We start from the raw sequence: 19,405 nt of genomic DNA on the forward strand, positions 1-19,405 counted from the left end.
TCGCTGGCAGGTGCGGGAAACGGCGTGATACAAATGACAGACAGGTGCGGGATAGCAAATGAGTCCATGGGGAAAAACAGGCAGGGAAACGGACGGGAGTGTTACAATTTGTCGCATATCAGTGACTTAATATCCGCTGCTCCGCACTACCCTCAGTTTCCGGTTGTAGAAACAACAGTAACACGCAAATGCGGAATTGGTTAAACAGCATCTGGGACACAGCATATGTTGTTACATTGATGGATAAAAAGTCTGCACTGTGTCAACTGTATAAATGTAAATTTAGCAAAATACGGTGAAGTTGTGATGATAACTGCAGCAAAAAGCATGCATCCCCGGTTATTGAGTTGCTGCTGTCTGAACAGCCAATACGTTGAGCTTAAAGCTCAGAGCTGGCTGTAAATCTGTTCTGTGTGAATGTGCTCTTGTATTGCCTGGGAATCTGAGGGAGCAATATTTTCCCATGATAGCTTTGATAGCTCATCCTCTTGGCCCTGCTCTTCATCAGACAGCCAACCCTTTCACCCACTTAATATATTATATCACTAGTTGAATTTGTGCCCTTGTCTAATGTAAGTGAAGATTGCTGCCACGGTTGAATTCTGCTGCTGTTCGTGCCGTGATTGGATCGGCGGAGTGTTTGTATATCTTTTTAAATGTCAGGCCCTATGCAATTTACATTCCTCTGCTCAGCATTCAAACGAATTATAAACGATTGGAGGCATAATGAGTGAGACAGTCTTCCACAAATTAAAAAGAAACAAACAACGCTCGGCTGGAATCACCGTGGCTTGTGAAGTCTTGTAGATGGGGTTATTTTCTTTGCTTGCAAGCAGTCGCCATCATGTTCTTGATGAAAGAGGTCAGGATAGCAGTGCTGTCTCACTTTCATTAAGTCGTCCGTGTAACCCCACATACCCATCTGTTACGTTGCTTCTCACACGTACCACTCAGACTCAGATCTGAAATAGCCCTTCAGGCAGAATGTGATGTCTTCTAGAATAAGGCCTCTTGATTTAGTTTTTTTATTGTGCTCAGTGGTTTATTCTGCACCCGTGTATTTTGTTCTACTGGCTCGTACAGCACATTCTCTCATCTCACATGGTTCTTTAAATAAAATATTCTGTAGGTATATATTGCTGTTTTTGCTCTACGGATGATGTCATACACACTTTCACGTAGAAGGGAGTAGATGCAGTGAGGGAGGTAGAGAAATGTTCTGTGGTCAGACCCCCGTTTTACAAACTGTAAGACTGATGAAGAGGGAAACGTGGAGAACAGCAGACCCTGTCATGAGTGGCCTGCAGTGATGGAACACAAAGATTAGTGTTGCCTCTCACAGTTCGCCCATCACCGTGGCGACACAAATGTGGGTAGCATGACGATCTGGGATACGCTGCACAAAAAGCTCTTCTATAGTGACCGTAGACTTTTTTATAAAATCCCATAGGATAAATTTACTTTCTACTAAGGATAGCATCTCTATTATTTTTTGCACGCTTTTTGAAAATCATCCAACCCTGAGTATTAAAACAGTCATGCATTAAGGTAATTCATAAATTGAAGTGAATGGTGTCCAGTGCTGTTCGGTTACCAACTTTCTACAAAATATCTTCTTTTGTTTTCTGTGGAAGAAAGAAAGTCAAACAGGTTTGAAATGACAGAGTGTGAGTAAATGATGACAGAATTTCCATTTTGGAATCAACCGGCCAATCATACACTGATTCTCCATATCAGTCCCACATAAACCCCTGCACACAAACCAGATTCCTACCTGTATCCCCCAGTTGAGAAACCGCTCCATTCTAAAAAATTAGGCAAATAAATCCTTCTCTCCCTTTTTAATGACAAGAACAGAAAGTAGGAGGAGCCAGAGGCTCCGGCCACTGTAATTAATGAGTGCTGTTCATCTATAAGACGAAGATTCATTCCATGGGCCACATGAAGGAACAAGACGGTCTTCTGGATGAACGATACACTGCAGGATTTCGGTCAGGCGGGGCTGTAATTGATGGTGGGGCTCTTCTGCCATAAATGTGCCGTAGAAACCATTAGGGAAGGTTTCAGTTACACCTGTCTGATGCCTCCACTGATTGACCAGCCTAGAAAGAAACCTGAATGTGTTGTGTGTAGAAACGGAGTTCCACTAACTGTCAGCACATTTCTTACACTCTCTAATTGCCAATGACCTACTGCTCTGAAACAGTGAGAGTCATCATACAGCAGCAGATTAAATGCCTTCGCTTATGGCCTCTATGTGATAGGCCTGTGATAATAAATATCCCTGCTGTTAGCAGATGACATGGATTTATGGCCCGATCAACATCACCAGAAAAAGAAATTCAGGGCCCGATGAGATGAAAATACAGGCTTGTTCTTGGGTTAAACTGACGGCTATAGAATGGGGTAAAACATGTGTGTGGGACTGCGTTGGTTTTGTCCGTCAGATTGGATTTTAGGGCATTTATTTGATTTTGTAATAGCACAAATGCATTAGGGCCACCAAATTGAGTGCTTTCTTTAAAGGCATAGGTCAACCAAAAATGAACATTCTTTCAACATTTGCTCATCCTCGTGTCATTCCAAACCTGTATGACTTTCTTGCTTGTGCAGAACACAAAAGAAGATATTGGAAAGAACGTTGGTAACCAAACAACATGTGGACCCCATTAACTTCCATTGTAAGGACATTCCCAAAATATCTTCTCTTGAGTTCCACAGGAGAAAAAAAGTCATACAGGTTTTCAGCGACAGGAGGGTGAATAAATGATGGCAGAATTAATATTTTTGGTTGGGCTATCCCTTTAAGTCCATTGGGAGATATAAATTGTAACTTGATTAAATATGTAAGGCCTAAACATACAGTAAGTTGACACAGAATTTCCAAGTTCCTAAATGTTTCTAAGTGTACAGAGACATTATTGAAGGCAGCTGTCTGGCAGATGTCCTGCTGGTAGGGTTAAAGCAGGAGTTTGGCAGTTTTCCCTGCTGTGAAGCGTTTGTGGCCCCATGGAGAGAGTTTACGCTGCTAAACACATCATATCGGATAATCCCCCCCATATCTCTCTCTCTCACTCAGGAAACCTGTCACAGGTAACACGTTAACAGGGGCTCAGAGAATGTCACGTCTCTGTTGCTTAGGCTGAGTTTGACGTACATGCACACGGCGATATGCGTCTAACAAAACTCTAACGTTTTGCAGATAAAATCAGACAGTGATCCCACCCACACAGTGTCTGCACCCACCCAGTTTTGCAGAAAGATTTCACTTGTCAAACTCTACAAAGTATGTTCAATTTAATGCTTTCAGTTGCCAATAACAGCACCATCTATTTGTTTTAGTGTCCGGGTTACAAAATAAATTATGTAAATCAGGTAACGGTGTGAAGGCATGCCCAATTTTTGAACTGAATACAATCGTGGGTTGGTTATGAGTATTCCAGACACTGTATATATTTTTAATTAACTACACTACATTTAATGCACTTGAAAAAAATAATTTTAAATAAAGGCCCACTAAATGAGATCATCTGTAATAGATTCTTGTAAATGTAAATAACCTTTCGCTGTGTATTGTCTTAATGAGAGGGATTTGGAAGCCGCATATTAAGCATATGAGATAAAGGCTCAAAAACAAAACGATTTGGTTAGAGTCCCAATTTTTCTAGTCTCGCTGCAAATCTGCCACAGCTCAGTAGAGATAAACCGGAGCTTATTCGCTTCCAATTCCTGTCAGGATAAACTGAAGCATTTTTGAGTTTAAGTTTTCCTTCTGATTCTTTAAATTCTTCTCTTAAAGCAATGAGACGGTGAGATTAAATAAATAAATTGTGGAGCGTACTCGGCATGACCCATTCCAATGAGAACTCTATGAATACCTTGTTTTCACTTTTTAAACCCAGAACGGACTGTTGTTTGATTGGGCCGTCCCGTGTCGTGACGTTGTGGAGGGTGGTAAGTAACAAAATTGTCTGGGGCTAGGTATTATGGTTTAGCTGGGCTAGGAAGATTACTTATAAAATGTATTTCATCACAAAATACATACTATATTTAAATAGTAATCTGTAACGTATTTCGTTAGATAACACAAATGTTGTAACTTAATCTAAATACTTTAGAATACTTTGGAATACTAACAAGGTCATAAAACTAATGGATCACCAAACAAAGGACTTGGCCTTCATCTGCATATTATTTTAAACTACAGCAGTTTGACAGTTTTCCCTCATTGAACATTATAGTTCACAATTCTAAGAAAAGAAGTCAGAATTTTGAGTTAAAAACTTGTCATGTGACAATTGCCATAATAACACAAAAAGTCACAATTGCCTTAAAATGACTTTTTTTACTCACAAACAACTATCACAAAACATGAAAACAGTCGTTGATCATTCAGGTAACAAGATTTAGGACTATGTAATTTTTTTTATCTGCAATCAGTATATATTTAGTCTATTGTCTTCTGGAGTAGGCTATATGTAAATTTCTATTGTGTGCAATAGGTTATCCAGGACGGTGCTACATAAAATGTAATAGAATTTGGTCAAAATTATTAAAATTTGGCATATTCATAGAGGATTTTGAAACTCATGGCCATAACTGTAGTTTAGGATGCTTTTGCAGATTGTCAGAGAATCACAGATTGGTGTTTACATTAATTGGTTACAGTTTATATGAATTTTGAAATGAAATACATGAAATTTGAAATGAACTACAATTTTGGTAATCTAAAATTATTTTTGTTTGTAACTGTAATTTGATAACCACCCATTTAAAAGTAATTGTAATGAAATACAGTTACTCATGTTTTGTATTTTAAATACGTGACTAAATTAAATTTCGTTACTCCCCAGCCCTGAGGCTTAGAGTGCTAAAACCAATACAAGTGTGTCATTTTAAAGTACTCCGTTTCTGTAACTGTGGCAATAAGTTGGTAAAACTAGACATTGGCAAAAGCAGTCGAATTTGTGGAACCCCTATATTCATTTCAAAAGGTTACACTGCATTTTATCTGATCCCCTGTCTTGTATCCAATACACTTTTCCTGATGATTTCATGAGACATTTACCTCATAAATTGTCTCTCTGGGTGCTTTAAAAAGCAATAAACCGATTATGTATAGGTGCACAACCCTTGGTCGGACATATTGGTAATGTCACCATGCCCTGACCTCACAGGTGAGTTTAAAGTCACAAAGGCACAAAGCTGCAGTGCTCAGTCAGCTGAGTCACTAAAGTGTTTATAATACCAATATCTGCCCGTCCCATATGGAGCGGGCGGACCCGTGCACTTCTGACCGAGACGGTAGAGGACACGGTTACCGGACCGTAGCACTGTCACGCGGGGATGTAATCATGACTGTCATTATTACCATTTAGTCCTTCACCAGATGCCCTCTTAACAGCCCAAGGATGCTGTCACCAGTCACACGGCCAAACTTGACTGTAGCGATGCAGAACGTTTTCATTGGTCGTCTAGATCAAACCATCGCTATAGCCCTCAGGCGATCATCTTTCATTTACAATCGGCTCACATTCTCGAAACCGATGCATTGATGATGTTTACTTCAGAAAGCAACTTGATTAAGCTCAAAGAGTTGCTGGTTATTGGCATGACCTTTTCTGCCATTGCCGTGGGTCCAATAAACCTCAGACAGTCCAAATTCCTCTCCCGCTTATATCGGTGTTCAATAAACAGCTGCTTCATTGATGAAAGCATTTTTTTGCTTTACTTTTGAAATTAATATACCAATACAGGAATGCAAGTCCGATGAGAGTATTTATAAGTGAAGCTGAAACTAATGAGAATAGAGGTTGTTATGTGAAAAGTCCCTTGTCAAATCAGAACAGTTTGTTGAAGGGATTACAAATAGGAAGTGAGAATGTTATCCGGTCTGAATTTTGTCATTTGAACATTCAAATGGTATTCTCCAGACTTGAAAATGTAATTGAAATTTTGGTGTTTTTAGGTGTCTAGGGTAGACCTTGCCCTTTGTCTTTTTTTTCTGTAAAGCTACAAAACGAACTAGAAAAGTCATGGGAATTCACTGGTCAAAGGTGTTGGAACCCTATTAACTATTCGTTTCTTCTTCCCATTCTCTCACTCTATTTTTCTTGTCTTCCTGTGTTTCAAGGAAATGGCTTTGCTGTTTAGATTCCCATCGGCTCACTTCATAGTCCAAAAGGAATCTTTTGCTGTCCCGGTGATAAGAAAATGCTTTATGTATTCCGCTCGTGTCGGATATATATACACACCTCGCTGACAAATGCAAGGCCGGCAGGAGTTAGAACTATGGGGGGATGATAAACAGTTTTGTTTGTGCATCTATGAGTGAGTAAGGAAAGAGAGCATTTTATTTCTTTGATTAAAGGCGTTAGAAATGTGGTAGGTCCAATTCAGCATGCCATAGTAAGAATGTATTTAAGTTATATTAGTTAAACCTACAGAGTCTGCGTTTCATTCTAGAGGAATGCATGTATAAAGAATACAGCCAAGGAAATAAATAGAGACTTTTTATTTAATATGCATTTCTAGATGTTTTGTGGGCCTTCCAGTTCAGTGTCTGTTGAATTTCAACGAAATCAAACCTCAGGAGTGACATCCAACAGCAATGTGAGAAACACTGACAGCATGACAAGAAACATCCTCTCAGAAAAGAAAAATCGCTATACTTTTCTGAAATATGTAGAAATATTACTGTTGTATTGCTCACCTTGTTTGAACTTGTTTTCTTTGCAGTATTTGAGGTCTGAAATGATACAGAGCATCATTTTTTTATTTTCAGCTGTTTCTCTAGTTTTCATACAAACAATCTTTTTATTTGAAATTTGTGATAAATATTGTATATCACAGAATGACGCAAAAATGATAATTTTTACCTCAACACATACTTATAAAAGGAAATTCAGGAAAACGTAATTTTGTCTGTGGCTGTATATAGAAACTTTTTTGCCTTTTTGGTTGCCAAGTTATAAAGCAAAATCACATATGCAAACCCATTTTGCTGCGAAGTCTATTCCATAGTTCAAGTTCAGTGAAACAAATCTTTGAAGATGGCAGAAGAAGTGTGAGTAGTGTGAATTATTACTACGTGTTTTCAGTACCAGGACACATTGATCAAAAACAATTCGGTCTTATTAACAATTTATTATTTTTCCCAATAGTTGTGTGTGCTGTATATTTTTAGGTTTACTAGAGTATTGTGGAGGAAATGTAGCACTTCATAGCAGTTGACCAGATTTCACAACAGGTTACAAGATGTTTAGCCTATACTTTATATAAAAGCTATTAAATATTTGATCTAAAATAGTTTTGTGTAGACCGTAGGTAGAAACGGAGCACCCTTTTCCCTCTTTCTGAGGATTAGCATAGCTATACATCTCAGTCTAAAAACAAAGAGGTTGTTATGGATAGTCTCAGTTTGCTCACAATTGTTAAATTCAGCCTAAACTTCTGTTCCACAGAAGCAAGGATGAGGGTGAGTAAATGATGACTGAATTTATTGTTAGCTGTTCTGCGAAATGGAAAGCTTGTGGTAAAATCTGATTTAGTGGCTGTACTCCAGACAGCGTGTAAAGAGAGTAGCCTGCAGTACATGTTATTTGGCTCATGCTTCTGATGTCGGAGGGCTTTTTAGCTGTCAGAAACGGGTGTAAGAACCTCCCCTCTAACAAGATTATATTCCACAATTCACCTATAATTTCACAACAGTGCCCTCGTGGGTGCAATAATGCTTTATTACGACTAAGCTTCCTTCACAATCCCTCTCTCGCTCTAATACATGTTAACGGTTATTGAAAACATCCAGCTCCGAACACCAGATCTGAGTTTCAGTGTCTCACTATAAAACCCTGTGTGTGTCGATTTTACTAGGGCAATATGGTTTTTCTACCGCTTTCAAAGGGATAGTAACCCCAACATAAAAATGCTGTCATCATTTTCTCCCTCATGTCGTTCAAAACCTGTATATGACTCTTTCATCTGTTGAACACAAAAGAAGATATTTTGAGAAACGTCTTTGTGTTTGTACAGTGAAAGTTAAAAAGGGCGTTGTTGTTTGGTTTCCAACGTTCTTCAAATTGTTTGCATTTGTGTTCTGCACAAGGTGAATGTGTACTAATATCTTAATCTTAAGGTAAATTTGTCAGCATTGCCAGTTTTAGGCGGACGGGATGGGTGAGGATGTGCTTGCAATGTTGTGACAGTGGTTCAGCGAGGCGTGAGAAGGAGGGTACACGCTTGGCTCAAAGGCGATGCCAGCTGATGCAACAGATGGCAGATGTCTTTGATTGGTGCTAGGTATTTGATGAGCAGACATGGTTCTGTTTAATTGCTTGTCAAGTTGTCCGTCTGGGCTGTAGCCCCCTTGTCTGTCTTAGAGGCTTCTGGGGCTTCAGGCCTGATTGAGCTGCGTTGGTGGATAGATTGGAGAATCAACCGGTCTGATATACAGTTCGTGCATCTGTTGTTTATACCATCAGAATGTAATTTCTCTCTTTCTTTCTTCCTCTCGCTGCAGTATGCACCGGCACCGAGAATAAACTGAGCACTCTGTCAGACTTGGACCAGCAGTATCGGACCCTTCGCAAATATTACGAGAACTGCGAGGTGGTGATGGGCAACCTGGAGATCACCAGCATCGATCGCAGCCGTGACCTGTCCTTCCTCAGGGTGAGTGGAATATTTGCTTTGCATTTCTTTAGTGTACTGAAGGCTGGTTTTTAAGCTGTGGTTTACAAAAGTACTTTGGCAAGAACATTGAAAGCCGTGTGTCAGTATAAAAACTCTATTTGGAGTGATTCAATATGGCTTAATCAGTTTTACAATCAATTCACACTACAGAGTTTAGATTCAGTTTGAGACCAGAATTCCCCTTTGGTGAAGTGGACCAGCAGATTCCATCGAGTGTGGTGTGCAAATTAATATCAAAGCAATGTCATCCAAAAGCAGACTTAAAAGATAAAGAAAAACCACACTACATCTGAGCCGGACAGAAGAAAAATGAGCTGACATAGGAAACAGTGTCTGACCTCACAGCTCGACTCCCTCCATCACAATAGCCCTGTCCTCGTCAGTGTGCCCAGTGACATGATGAGGATAATAGGTGGTCAAAGAAAGGTCAGGGATCTTTTCTTGTGGAACAGGACAGGTGAACATATTGTGTGTCTGATCCTTCTCAACACATCGCCAGCTAGCAGCTTATCGCTCATCCCTTGCCTAACTTCAAACCCGTTGCAATTGATTTGATTTAAGTGGAAATGTAGAAGAGCCCACGGGCTATGATTTTAGCTGAGATGCATACAGCTCTCAGTGGGCTGCTTGTGACTGTGAGCTAGCAGCTATCACTTGTCTTCATTGAACAGTTTCTGTTCATTGCATTCCAGAGGAAGGTTTTATTGTGCAAAGCTTGCTTTTTCAAAGAACTGGAAACATTATGGTAATCTAAGTCTCATATTTTCTAGAAATATTTTCTGACGATGTACGAGACAAAAAGTACTGTATAGGCTTCAGGATTCATCTGATTATTTAGCTGAATGGGATGAGGTATACAGGGCTGAGACTTAACGGAATAGTTTGCTCAAAAGTCAGAAGGCGTTTAACATATTCTCACCCTCGTGTCATTCTTATTTCTGTGTAGCACAAATGATAATATTCAGAGAAATGTATTTGGGGTCTATGCAATACAAGTCAATAGGGGTTAATGTTGTTTGGTTACCAACGTTCTTCAAAATATCTTCTTTTGTGTTCTGCAGAAGAAAGAAACTCGGAATGATGTGTGGATAAGTACTGTAAACGATGAAAGAATGTTCAATTGTGGCTAAACTGACAATTGTTGTATGAGTTGTATGAGTTTTCTAGTTGTCCGACCCTTCCATTGACGTCCTCACAGGTTGTTAAAATTCAGCTTGGGGTTTCTGCATTGATAATTGGATTTTGGATGCGCCGTAACCTGTGACAGTCTTATCGTATCAAGAAACACACAACGCCTTCCCTGCAGTTCAGCAGAAGTCCAAGTAACCGTTGGCTTCCCTCAGAGGTAATTGGCCAATACGAATGCTGGTATCAAAGTATCTTTGCAGATAAACCGAGTCATATTACTTCCTCGGCCCCAACATGATGATGGTTAGGGGGAAGAACACACTCTGTGCTGAGACATCAATCTTAAAACAATTCTAGCGCATGTTTATTTCTTCACACCATAGGGGATCGCAGACGTAAAGCAAAATATTGCTTGAGGGGAGATGCTTTAAGGTTTCGAAAATGGCTGCCATCTTTGTGGGCCATCAAGGTCTTTTTGTGTCTAGGGGCACCCAGTTGCAAAGGTTAATTGAAGATGTTAATTGGGAACAACAGCAGAGGGGAAGGGGGCGGAGCCAAGCGTGTATTTTCGGTATTATTTTAAAACATTAATAACACGTTCCCCCAGGGTTGACACGTCAGCAGGGACAAACTTCACCTTGAAGAGATGAGAAGAAGGAGAGGAGAAATCTTTTCAGCGCTTGACTTGCCGTCTCTCGGGTGATTGAAACTGATGCTTTCTTTTTAAAGATAGCCGGAGACTGATGGCTGCTTCCAAAACAGCCAGAATAGCTTCAGTGGTAAACAGAGTTCATCTTCCCATGCCTTCAGGGCTGATGAATTAAACCCACCATGTGATAAATAACTGTAATTCCACCCTTATACAATTTACACCTTTCTCCCACGAAGCAAAGGTGGGAAGGCATCCCAAAGATTTCATTCCGACATGGTCCGGTCCGTGTGAGAAACGGCGGTATGGTGGGAGACGACATCCTCTTACAATAATCTGCTGTCTTTGATTGGGCCAGCTTTCAGCCTTCCATCCTCATAAAATGCATTATATGCTTAGTTCAGGATTTAATGAGCCTATATAGAGTTAATAAACGTTTATCATTTCCAAATAAAGCATAAATATTTCCACAAGGCAGCATGACATTAAGGTGAAGATTAGATGCTGCCGAGTGCTTAGAGTCTGAGGTCTGATTGGACATATTACCAGATACGGTGTTGCCATGGAGCCCTTGCTTGATTGGGACCAAACACATTCTTTCTCTTTTTAATACCACCCTGTCTCCTTCTCATGGATGGTCTTTCTTTTTCCCTCTTATTGTCCTGTTTAGTCAGTTAGTTTTGGTCCTCCAAACAGAGACAATGTTCCTGGAATAATATTTAGATTTTGATCTCCTTACATCACAGCACTGCTGTATTTTGGCTAAAGTGACACCATACTTCACCTGACATTTTGACGGTTTAGTTATATACAGGTTATATAATTTGTTATTAAAAGATTGTGGACATCTTTGCACATTTTCTTGTAAATAAACAAATATTTATTGATATAAAATGTTTCACTTTTAACTTCCAGTTAGGTGATCTATACCAATGCAACACACCAATGTTTAGAAGTGTGTACTTGTTTATTCTACACTACGCTAAGTTATAAATTCTGCACTAGAGTTTTTATGTGCACATTTGAGTTTAGAAGGTGATTGCTGTCAGAAACATTCCCCCCCCCACTTTATATAAAAATAGTCTGTTTTCTGACTCTCCTTATTGATTTTAATAAGTCTTACCTTGGAACAGACACCAGTTTAGGATCGCTTTCCTGGCAAGTTTTGTTCAAGCCACCGTTGCTGTGTGGGAAGTGAATATTTGATTCTGTGTTTAACCTTGACAATATGCGGCTCATTTTTATGAAGATGAGCTGCATTTTACCTTCATAAACTTTAAGAGAATAGTATTTAAACAGAAATAAATCATTGTTGTGTAAAGTGTTTGCATGTGGCAGGTCCAAATCCCGGTGAATCGTATAGGCTGCTTATTTCTAAGGCAGTATTCTTACAGATTTTCACACTCTACATACTGTACTCTATAATGGATTTGAATACCGCCTATGTAGACAGCATGTTAGTTGTAAGGGGGTTGTAATGGAATTTGTGTCTATAACCCCAAATTGAACCTAGCGGATAACAGAGAGCAGAAGTCAAATAGAAGTTAATAAGCGTGGTGAGGACTAAACTAGCAGGTCTGTTACAAGTGACAGCACTCAGCTTTCAAACAGAGAACAATTGTAGGGTGGGGGAAGGTTCTTACCATACCTTTAAGCAGTCTATTAACCTTCTGCATGAGGCCTTCAAGGTGTTACGCCCATGATGACTCCTGGCACTTTTCACAAACATGGTGCTTTACACTTTGATGTCCCATTTTGTTGTTCAAGCTGGCACTAATCTCATTGTTGTTTGTTTTATGAATTATTAGACATACAGCCACGAAACAAATTAAAGTGATAGTTCACCCAAAAATGAACATTCTATCATCTTTTACTCACCCTCTTGTCCTTTCAAACCTGTATGACTTTCTTTCTTCCGCAGAACACAAGAGAAGATATTTAAAAAAATGTTGGTGTCTGAACAGCAATGGCAGCCGTTCACTTGCATTGGTTTTGTGTCCATACAACAGAAGTCAATGGGTGCCACCGCTGTTCGGTTAATAACTTTCTTCAAAATATCTTCTTTTGTGTTCTGCGGAAGGAAGGAAGTCAAAGGTTAGATACAATGACACGAGGTCTGATTACAGAATTTTCATTTTTGGATGAACTTCACCTTTAAGAGACTATTCCAAATTGTCGTTTTGTCAGCAGTCCAGTTTTATAAACACTTGAAGTAACCTAGAACAGAAATTCAGCATCATCTGTTTCCTGCTCATAGAAGGTGCCATCTCACAAACCTAGAAGCACATTCACAGAACCCAGTTTTTTTATTCGTAATCATTGGACCATCAATGTGCATTTTGGTCATTCTGTAATAAATCTGTTTTAAGAAGGTCCCTGTAATGGCAGCGTTTTTCCAGGGCTGATCGCTTCACGCATGCCGCGTTACATCAGCTGTGATCTGAGAGACGCCATTGCAGCGGCCTCCAATATTAATGAAGATGGATGAACTGTTTGGGAGTCCATGTCTGTCAGCGCTGCCTGGATGGGAGTGACATTCCCAATTAGCAAACTCTCAAGTTCATTTCCATCACTTTAATATGACACGAAGACAGGCCTAAAAGGGGAGGAGAGAAAAACGTGTGGGTGATGGAGAATTTCATGCACTTTGTGTGAATTTTGGCAGATTTGTCTTGGATGCTAGAGTTGCAGGCAATGAACGATTTGCATTTTCTTGGATTTCTGCATAAACTGTTTAAAAAATTTGATGGGATCTTCACAACAATACGCAAACACTTACACACCACCAAACAATTACCCGCACAGCATAGTAAATGTTTACATGTTGTCTTCCGTTAAGACATAAAAATGCATCAGTGTTTGCTTTTTGTTACAGCAGTTAATGTCGTGGCTTAGTCTCAGATTATAAAACGGCTTTATGCAAAAATCAAGGTACCATACAGAAAATCCACATATATTTTGTTCCTGCAGGTTTGCTTTACCTCATGTTTATGCACACAGGTTAATGTAGTCTTGGAGAAAAGACAAACACTCCCACACAAGCCAGAAAGAAGGAGAAACAAGAGACATTATTCTCGGCTCGTGGACCTTTCGAGCATCTCCTCACTTTTCCTGCCTGCGGCGAATGTCAGCACAGGTTCATATTCACAGAGGCACGGCGCACGAGGCAGTGTTGCCATCAGGGGTGTCTCACTCCTCGTAATGACGAGTGTCATCCAGCTCTGTCAGAGAGACAGAACCTCGGGAGACGAAGAGTTTTTGAACTTGAAGAGATGTGGTGAGACACAGGGAAGGGTAACAATGCAAGCAACCTAAGCGCTGCATTTTAGTATTTTGTTTTCTATAGAGGTTGTTTGGATGTGTGTGGGAGGATCTGTAACTGTTTGTCAGCAGGTTTAGAGCTGTTTTGTGGATGACTGCCAGTTATATGTCCTTGTATCAGGCGAGAGCCGAGTATGTACAAAGAATCTATACTTATTGTGGTTAAAAAAATTAGGTAACATTTGTGCAGTTTGAACGTGATAAAAAAGTGTTTGAAAAACCTGTCCATTAATCTTAGCTGTAGTTCATGCATTCGTGCATTAGGGGGCGATGTGCTTGACCTCAGGGGCATGAGTTCTCTGCTAAAACGCTGCAGGTCATGTGCTTAATAATGGCGGGGTCAGTGTTTAGCGAGACCTGCTGAAGTTCACGCGCTGTGCTTCTGTTGTCAGGAAGATGCATGATATGTAGTTAGGAGGCATCCTTCTCTCACGGCGCACACTAATGATGCTACAAGCCCTGATGGACATCTTCATTACAATCAGATCCATCATTCCACGGTTTGTCTCGACCACACCTACCTGTCCAAACATGTACTCAAACGGATGATGTGTCGTAGCAACTACAACAAGCTCACCCTAACAAAACACAACATTATCCGCAACAAAGATGAAATTCAGTTTTCATAACAAATATAAACGTGGATGATTGTTGTGATGTTATGCTTATTAATAGAGTTTGCAGTAGAATATATTTATTAAAAGTGTAATTTCCCTCTAGTCCTCATGATTTGTCAAAAGGAAGGTGCTGGGGAATGCTTGGATTATTAATACTTTTATTAATACTATAAATAGTTCTACTACAAAATAATAGGCTTTCCTACTTGCATGTTTTGTTTTGGTCCGTTGGTGACATGTTACTTCTGCCGAAATCAAAGATTGTAGATAACTGTATGAATTTAACTGGCAATATAGTCCTGGTTTCATTTAATCATTTCTTGTCTAAGTATTTGTAACAGATAGGCAGTTTAGGCTTGTTTGAGCATTTGACCTGGTTTTTCATTCTGAGGCTCTCCAGGATCTTTGTCCGTGCCTTTGTGTCTGTACATCGCTGCTGCTTGAGCTGTTAGCTGGTTTTATTTAATAAACATCACAAGCAGCGTGTCCCATGTCAGCACTGCCAGATTTACAATCAATAACCATCTCCATAAATGCTTGCACTCCCTTTGACAGCTTGACATCTTTTTATTTTCCTGGCATGTTTGTTTGTGTTTGTTTTTTCACCTCTAACATCCTTCTTCCCTCAGGCAGGGAGGGATGTCCTGCAACTGATGTTCAATTGTTGAATTCAGAGCTATATGTCAGTAAGTGTGGACTTGAGGTACAGTAAAAGTCAAATTGCACAACTGTTTTTGTAATACATTCTGGCAAGTTTCAACTACTGAGCGAATGTACATTTTTAGTGACTGGTTAATCTTCATGGACATTTGATACATTAATACACATATTTAATATATATCATTTGATATAAAAAGTATTTTTATTAATTCATATTTTATTTAACCATTGCACAGTAGGTAATCATGTTTTTATTACTCAACCAATGTTCATGGGTCTAGTGGACCCACACTAGCTTATCCCTATTACAAGCAAAAATATAAATAGCAAAAATCTGTAATATAATAGAAAATTATGCAGAGGGATTCATATTTATGTATTGTACTTTTTACTTGTTTTATCATTATTTTGTTCACCTGTTTAAATTTGTATCGATAACCATATTAGGGCGTTTAATGAAAGTATCCATTGTATAGTGTAACAACAGTCCCAGCTGTTGGGTTACATCATCACAAAAGATCAAACTAAAAACGTGTCTCATAGACTGGAACACTGCAAAAAGATTAAAATCTTTGTATTCAATTTTTTACTTGTTTTATCTTCCAACATTTAAATCAAAGTTATTTTTATGAACTCACATGTATCTGTAATATGACAGAAATTCTTGAAGTAATCTAAATTCAACAATGAATTCAATAATTTTTTAGTTAAAACAAAAAAAGGGACTCATAGACGTGAACACCGCACAGTGATAAATATTTTTGTATTTTACTTTTTACTTGTTTAATGATTATTTCGTTTACCTGTTCAAATTTATACTGACAGCCAATATTAGGCCATTTGATGAAAGCCTCCATTGTGACAACTTACCCCATATAGGGCGACAACAGTCCCAGCAGTTACGTCATTACAAACAATTATGTATATTCAATGAATTTGTGTAGCCAAAACTTTAAAGGATCTCTTTGAAACCAACCTACCCTAAGAAATGTGTGACAAGTAGCCCTGTTCTCCACTATTACAAGCACCACTACTTTCTCACGTACCCAAAAGCAAGGTGACTTTCAGCAGCCTGGGGGCATGTTGTAAAGGTGACAAGCCCCTTTGCGCGCTGGAAACTTCCTCTGTGTTAACTGAGATGTCTTACAGCCACCACAGCAGAGCGCACAACCTGACAAGCTCTCCGAGTCTCTCACATACGCTCACCAATCCCAGAGAAGAGCGCGCCAGACAGATAAAACAAGCCCGAGAGAAAGAGAGAAAAACCAGACAAAAGACAGAACCTTTGGGTTCTTATCTCAACAGAACAGTGGTCGTCGAATAAAAGACCACGAAGGGAAGCGCAGCCGGGAAGACACAATAGTCCGTCCGGGGTGGCACTTACACCAGCCGGCTCGTCGTCCTATCTGCCTGCCGTTCTCCGTAGTGAGAAGGTGAATCTGAGAGAAGACCATCACGCACTAAATGAAATCAATTTTAACAAAAGCAGACACACTTCAGAATCTCAGCGTGGGCTGTGTCGGCCTCAACATACCTAACAATGACTGAACACACTTTATTAACGTCTGCTCCCAGATAACAAAGCCATCTGGAATTAAGTGGAGATATCTGCCAATCTCACACTTCTCATTTAAAAGAATTCATTCATGATATGAGACAGCTTTTAGCGGGCTCTCCGGGGTAATTCAACAGTGTGTGTCTAAACTACAGATTCCCAGCTTGAAGTTTCGAGTATGAAAGTGTGTGCTTACTGTTTAGTGTGGTAAAGGTTATCCATCAATCATGTTTGTAATGTAAGTAGCTCAGAACCTGGCACAGTGGAAGTACCGTGCCCTTCTGTTAGTGCACTCTTTCCCTCCTCTTCTCTCTTACTTTGCTTTAGTTTGTAATGTCCTTCGTATTTTTGCTTGGTGGATGCTAAACTGTAGCCCATGGCTTTAAAATCAGGAACCTCATTCCCACCACATTTTACTGCAGTATGATGTATTTTAGAGTGAAGAGGAACATTCATTGGGCAAAAAAGGAAAATTGGGAATTGATTGGATTCTGAGATGTAGTTTTACCCGAACAAAGTCAGACTACTCATGATGATGCTTTAAAACATTGTTACTCACTTTTATTGTTGTGATTTACGTTAACTTTTGGCAGCACAGGTTGCATTACTTTCAAGTAGCCCAGGAAATTTGGTCATTTTTGTGCCCATCTCTATTAGTTCCTTTGTTTCTTGACCATACACATTTTGATGGGAGCCTTACGTAAAACAACATCAGATTGCATGATTTCACATTGGAAGTTTTGACATGGAATGAAAAATGAACTGGAGATTCGGCACCAGAAGAGAAAACCAAGACAGACAGTGGACCTAAAGTTTATTACCATTTTGTTTTTGCCGTTTAAGGACAGGTGGGGCTCGGACCCCTTCCCTACCTCCAAAGTGGGGAATGGCAGAAAAAGTTTGAGAAACACTGAAGTAGCCTGACACTATAAGCATATTATATTTCTATACAAATACATCTACATAAAGAAATATGATCATTAGAAAACATGGCAACCCTCAAAACCAAATTGCCTAATGTGTTCATGACCTTTAGTTGAAAAACAGCATGTTTAAGTTGTTTTTGTGACCTTGCATGTTGTCAGATTATCAAAAGTAATTGGTGTTCGATCATCCATGTAAATTCACTCAAGGTCCAAATAGCAATTTGGCAAAAAGTGATAGTTCATCCAACAATAAATATGCTGTCATCATTTACTCACCCTCTTGTCATTTCAAATTGCTTTCTTTCTTCAATGTTCGTAACCGAACAATGGCGATACCCATTTGACTTGCATTGGATGTGTGTCCATACAATAGAAGCCGTTGTTCGGTTACCAACGTTCTTCAAAATATCTTCTTTTGTGTTCTGCAGAAAGAAAGTCATACAAGTTTGAAACGACAAGAGGGTGAGAAAATGTTGACAGCATATTTATTTTTGACTGAACTATCCCTTGAATCTTAACCCCTTCAGTGCACAAAAAAATCATACTATTTTATCTAAGTGTTCCATACGTTTTGATGACAGATTATAAAGACATTTTGGTCACACATTATTTTGAGGTCCAATTCTCGCTAACAAACCATTAACTACAACTTTTACCACAATGAACCCCTAATTTTTTCTTTATTAATAGTAAATTAGGTAGTTGTTAGGTTTAGGTAGGCTTTTGAATTAGGGATGTAGAATGTGGTCATGTAGAATATGTGCTTTATAAGTACTAATAAACAACCAATATGCTAATAATGGACATTCAAACAAGCAACTAGTTAAAAGTGAGAATTGGTCCCTATACTTGTCTTACAGACATTTTTTACATTGATGAATCATGCAAAAAAGATCAATAGCATACCAAATAATGTATAGGGTTGATTTGAATGATATTTGTGTAAGCTGTATTCAAATATATACCGTTTACTCAAAACACTGTTTTGAGATGCTTACGAAAACAAAACTGTTTTTTATTTTCGTGGTTATAAAACAAGAACGAATGTCCTCTGTTGACCATTTTAAAGTCACTGTTTTTATAGCAGTCAAGACGAAGCAGCTAGCTGTGGAAGGAGGCCCTGAGGACAGACTTTTAGAGAAAGGACAGAATGTGTAAACAATGGAAATGATGACTAATACCTGCAGAAAAAGGGCTGAACAGCTGGGACACGCTCTGACGCTTGATAGTACCGTCTGAGCCGCCCGTCCACGCCGGCTCTCCGCAGAGAGGCTGACAGTCAGACAGGCGTCTGTGGGTGTGTATTTGCGTGTGACAGAGAGACGGCAGACGCCGGGCTTGGTGGGAATCCATCTTGTTTTGTGGCATTCTAGCTAGGCCGGCGCTAGCCCCCGTCCTTTGTTTCTATTATGGCGGGGGTCCTTGAGCGCGAGGGGTGGGCTTTTGTGCCACTTGACTATAATGAGGATAGGTCGATGTTTGTCCTTGTGACCTTGTCCCGAGGTGAAGGAAATGAATCGCACGAGGGGGCGTGCAAGAAAAGGTCTGTTTTTAAATCAAGGACACACCTGCTTTTTAAGAGATGTTCATTAGAGAGATTAAAATGTGATTTATTCTGGTCCGACGCCATGTCAGCATAATCAGTTTTGTAAACGAATGTCTTTGCGTTGTCCACTCTGTTTACCGTTTCCCGAGCCGTCTTCCATTTCCACACAATATCTAGTGGCTGTTTAAATACGAACTCATTAGAATTACATATCCATTTAGCCAAGTGACATTGGGTGTAATTGTACCATCCATCAATTGCTGTGTAATAACACACTCCGAAGAGCTGAATGTTGATTAGCCCACGGCTAAT

The 19,405-nt window shown here is 39.5% G+C and overlaps 1 protein-coding gene across 2 annotated transcripts in view; it reads left to right on the top strand.

The window, feature by feature from the left end:
• Positions 1 to 19,405, top strand: part of erbb4b (erb-b2 receptor tyrosine kinase 4b) — a gene marked incomplete at both ends in the record, with an annotated part of 235,030 nt that overhangs the window by 99,638 nt on the left and 115,987 nt on the right. For both annotated transcript variants that reach the window (XM_079465171.1, XM_079465170.1), the window contains one exon: positions 8,519 to 8,670. In XM_079465171.1, coding sequence (XP_079321297.1) covers positions 8,519 to 8,670 — 152 coding nt within the window. The remainder of the gene's footprint in view (positions 1 to 8,518; positions 8,671 to 19,405) is intronic.

This window comes from Barbatula barbatula, assembly GCF_947034865.1.
Source record: "Barbatula barbatula genome assembly, chromosome: 9".
Lineage (NCBI taxonomy): Eukaryota > Metazoa > Chordata > Actinopteri > Cypriniformes > Nemacheilidae > Barbatula > Barbatula barbatula.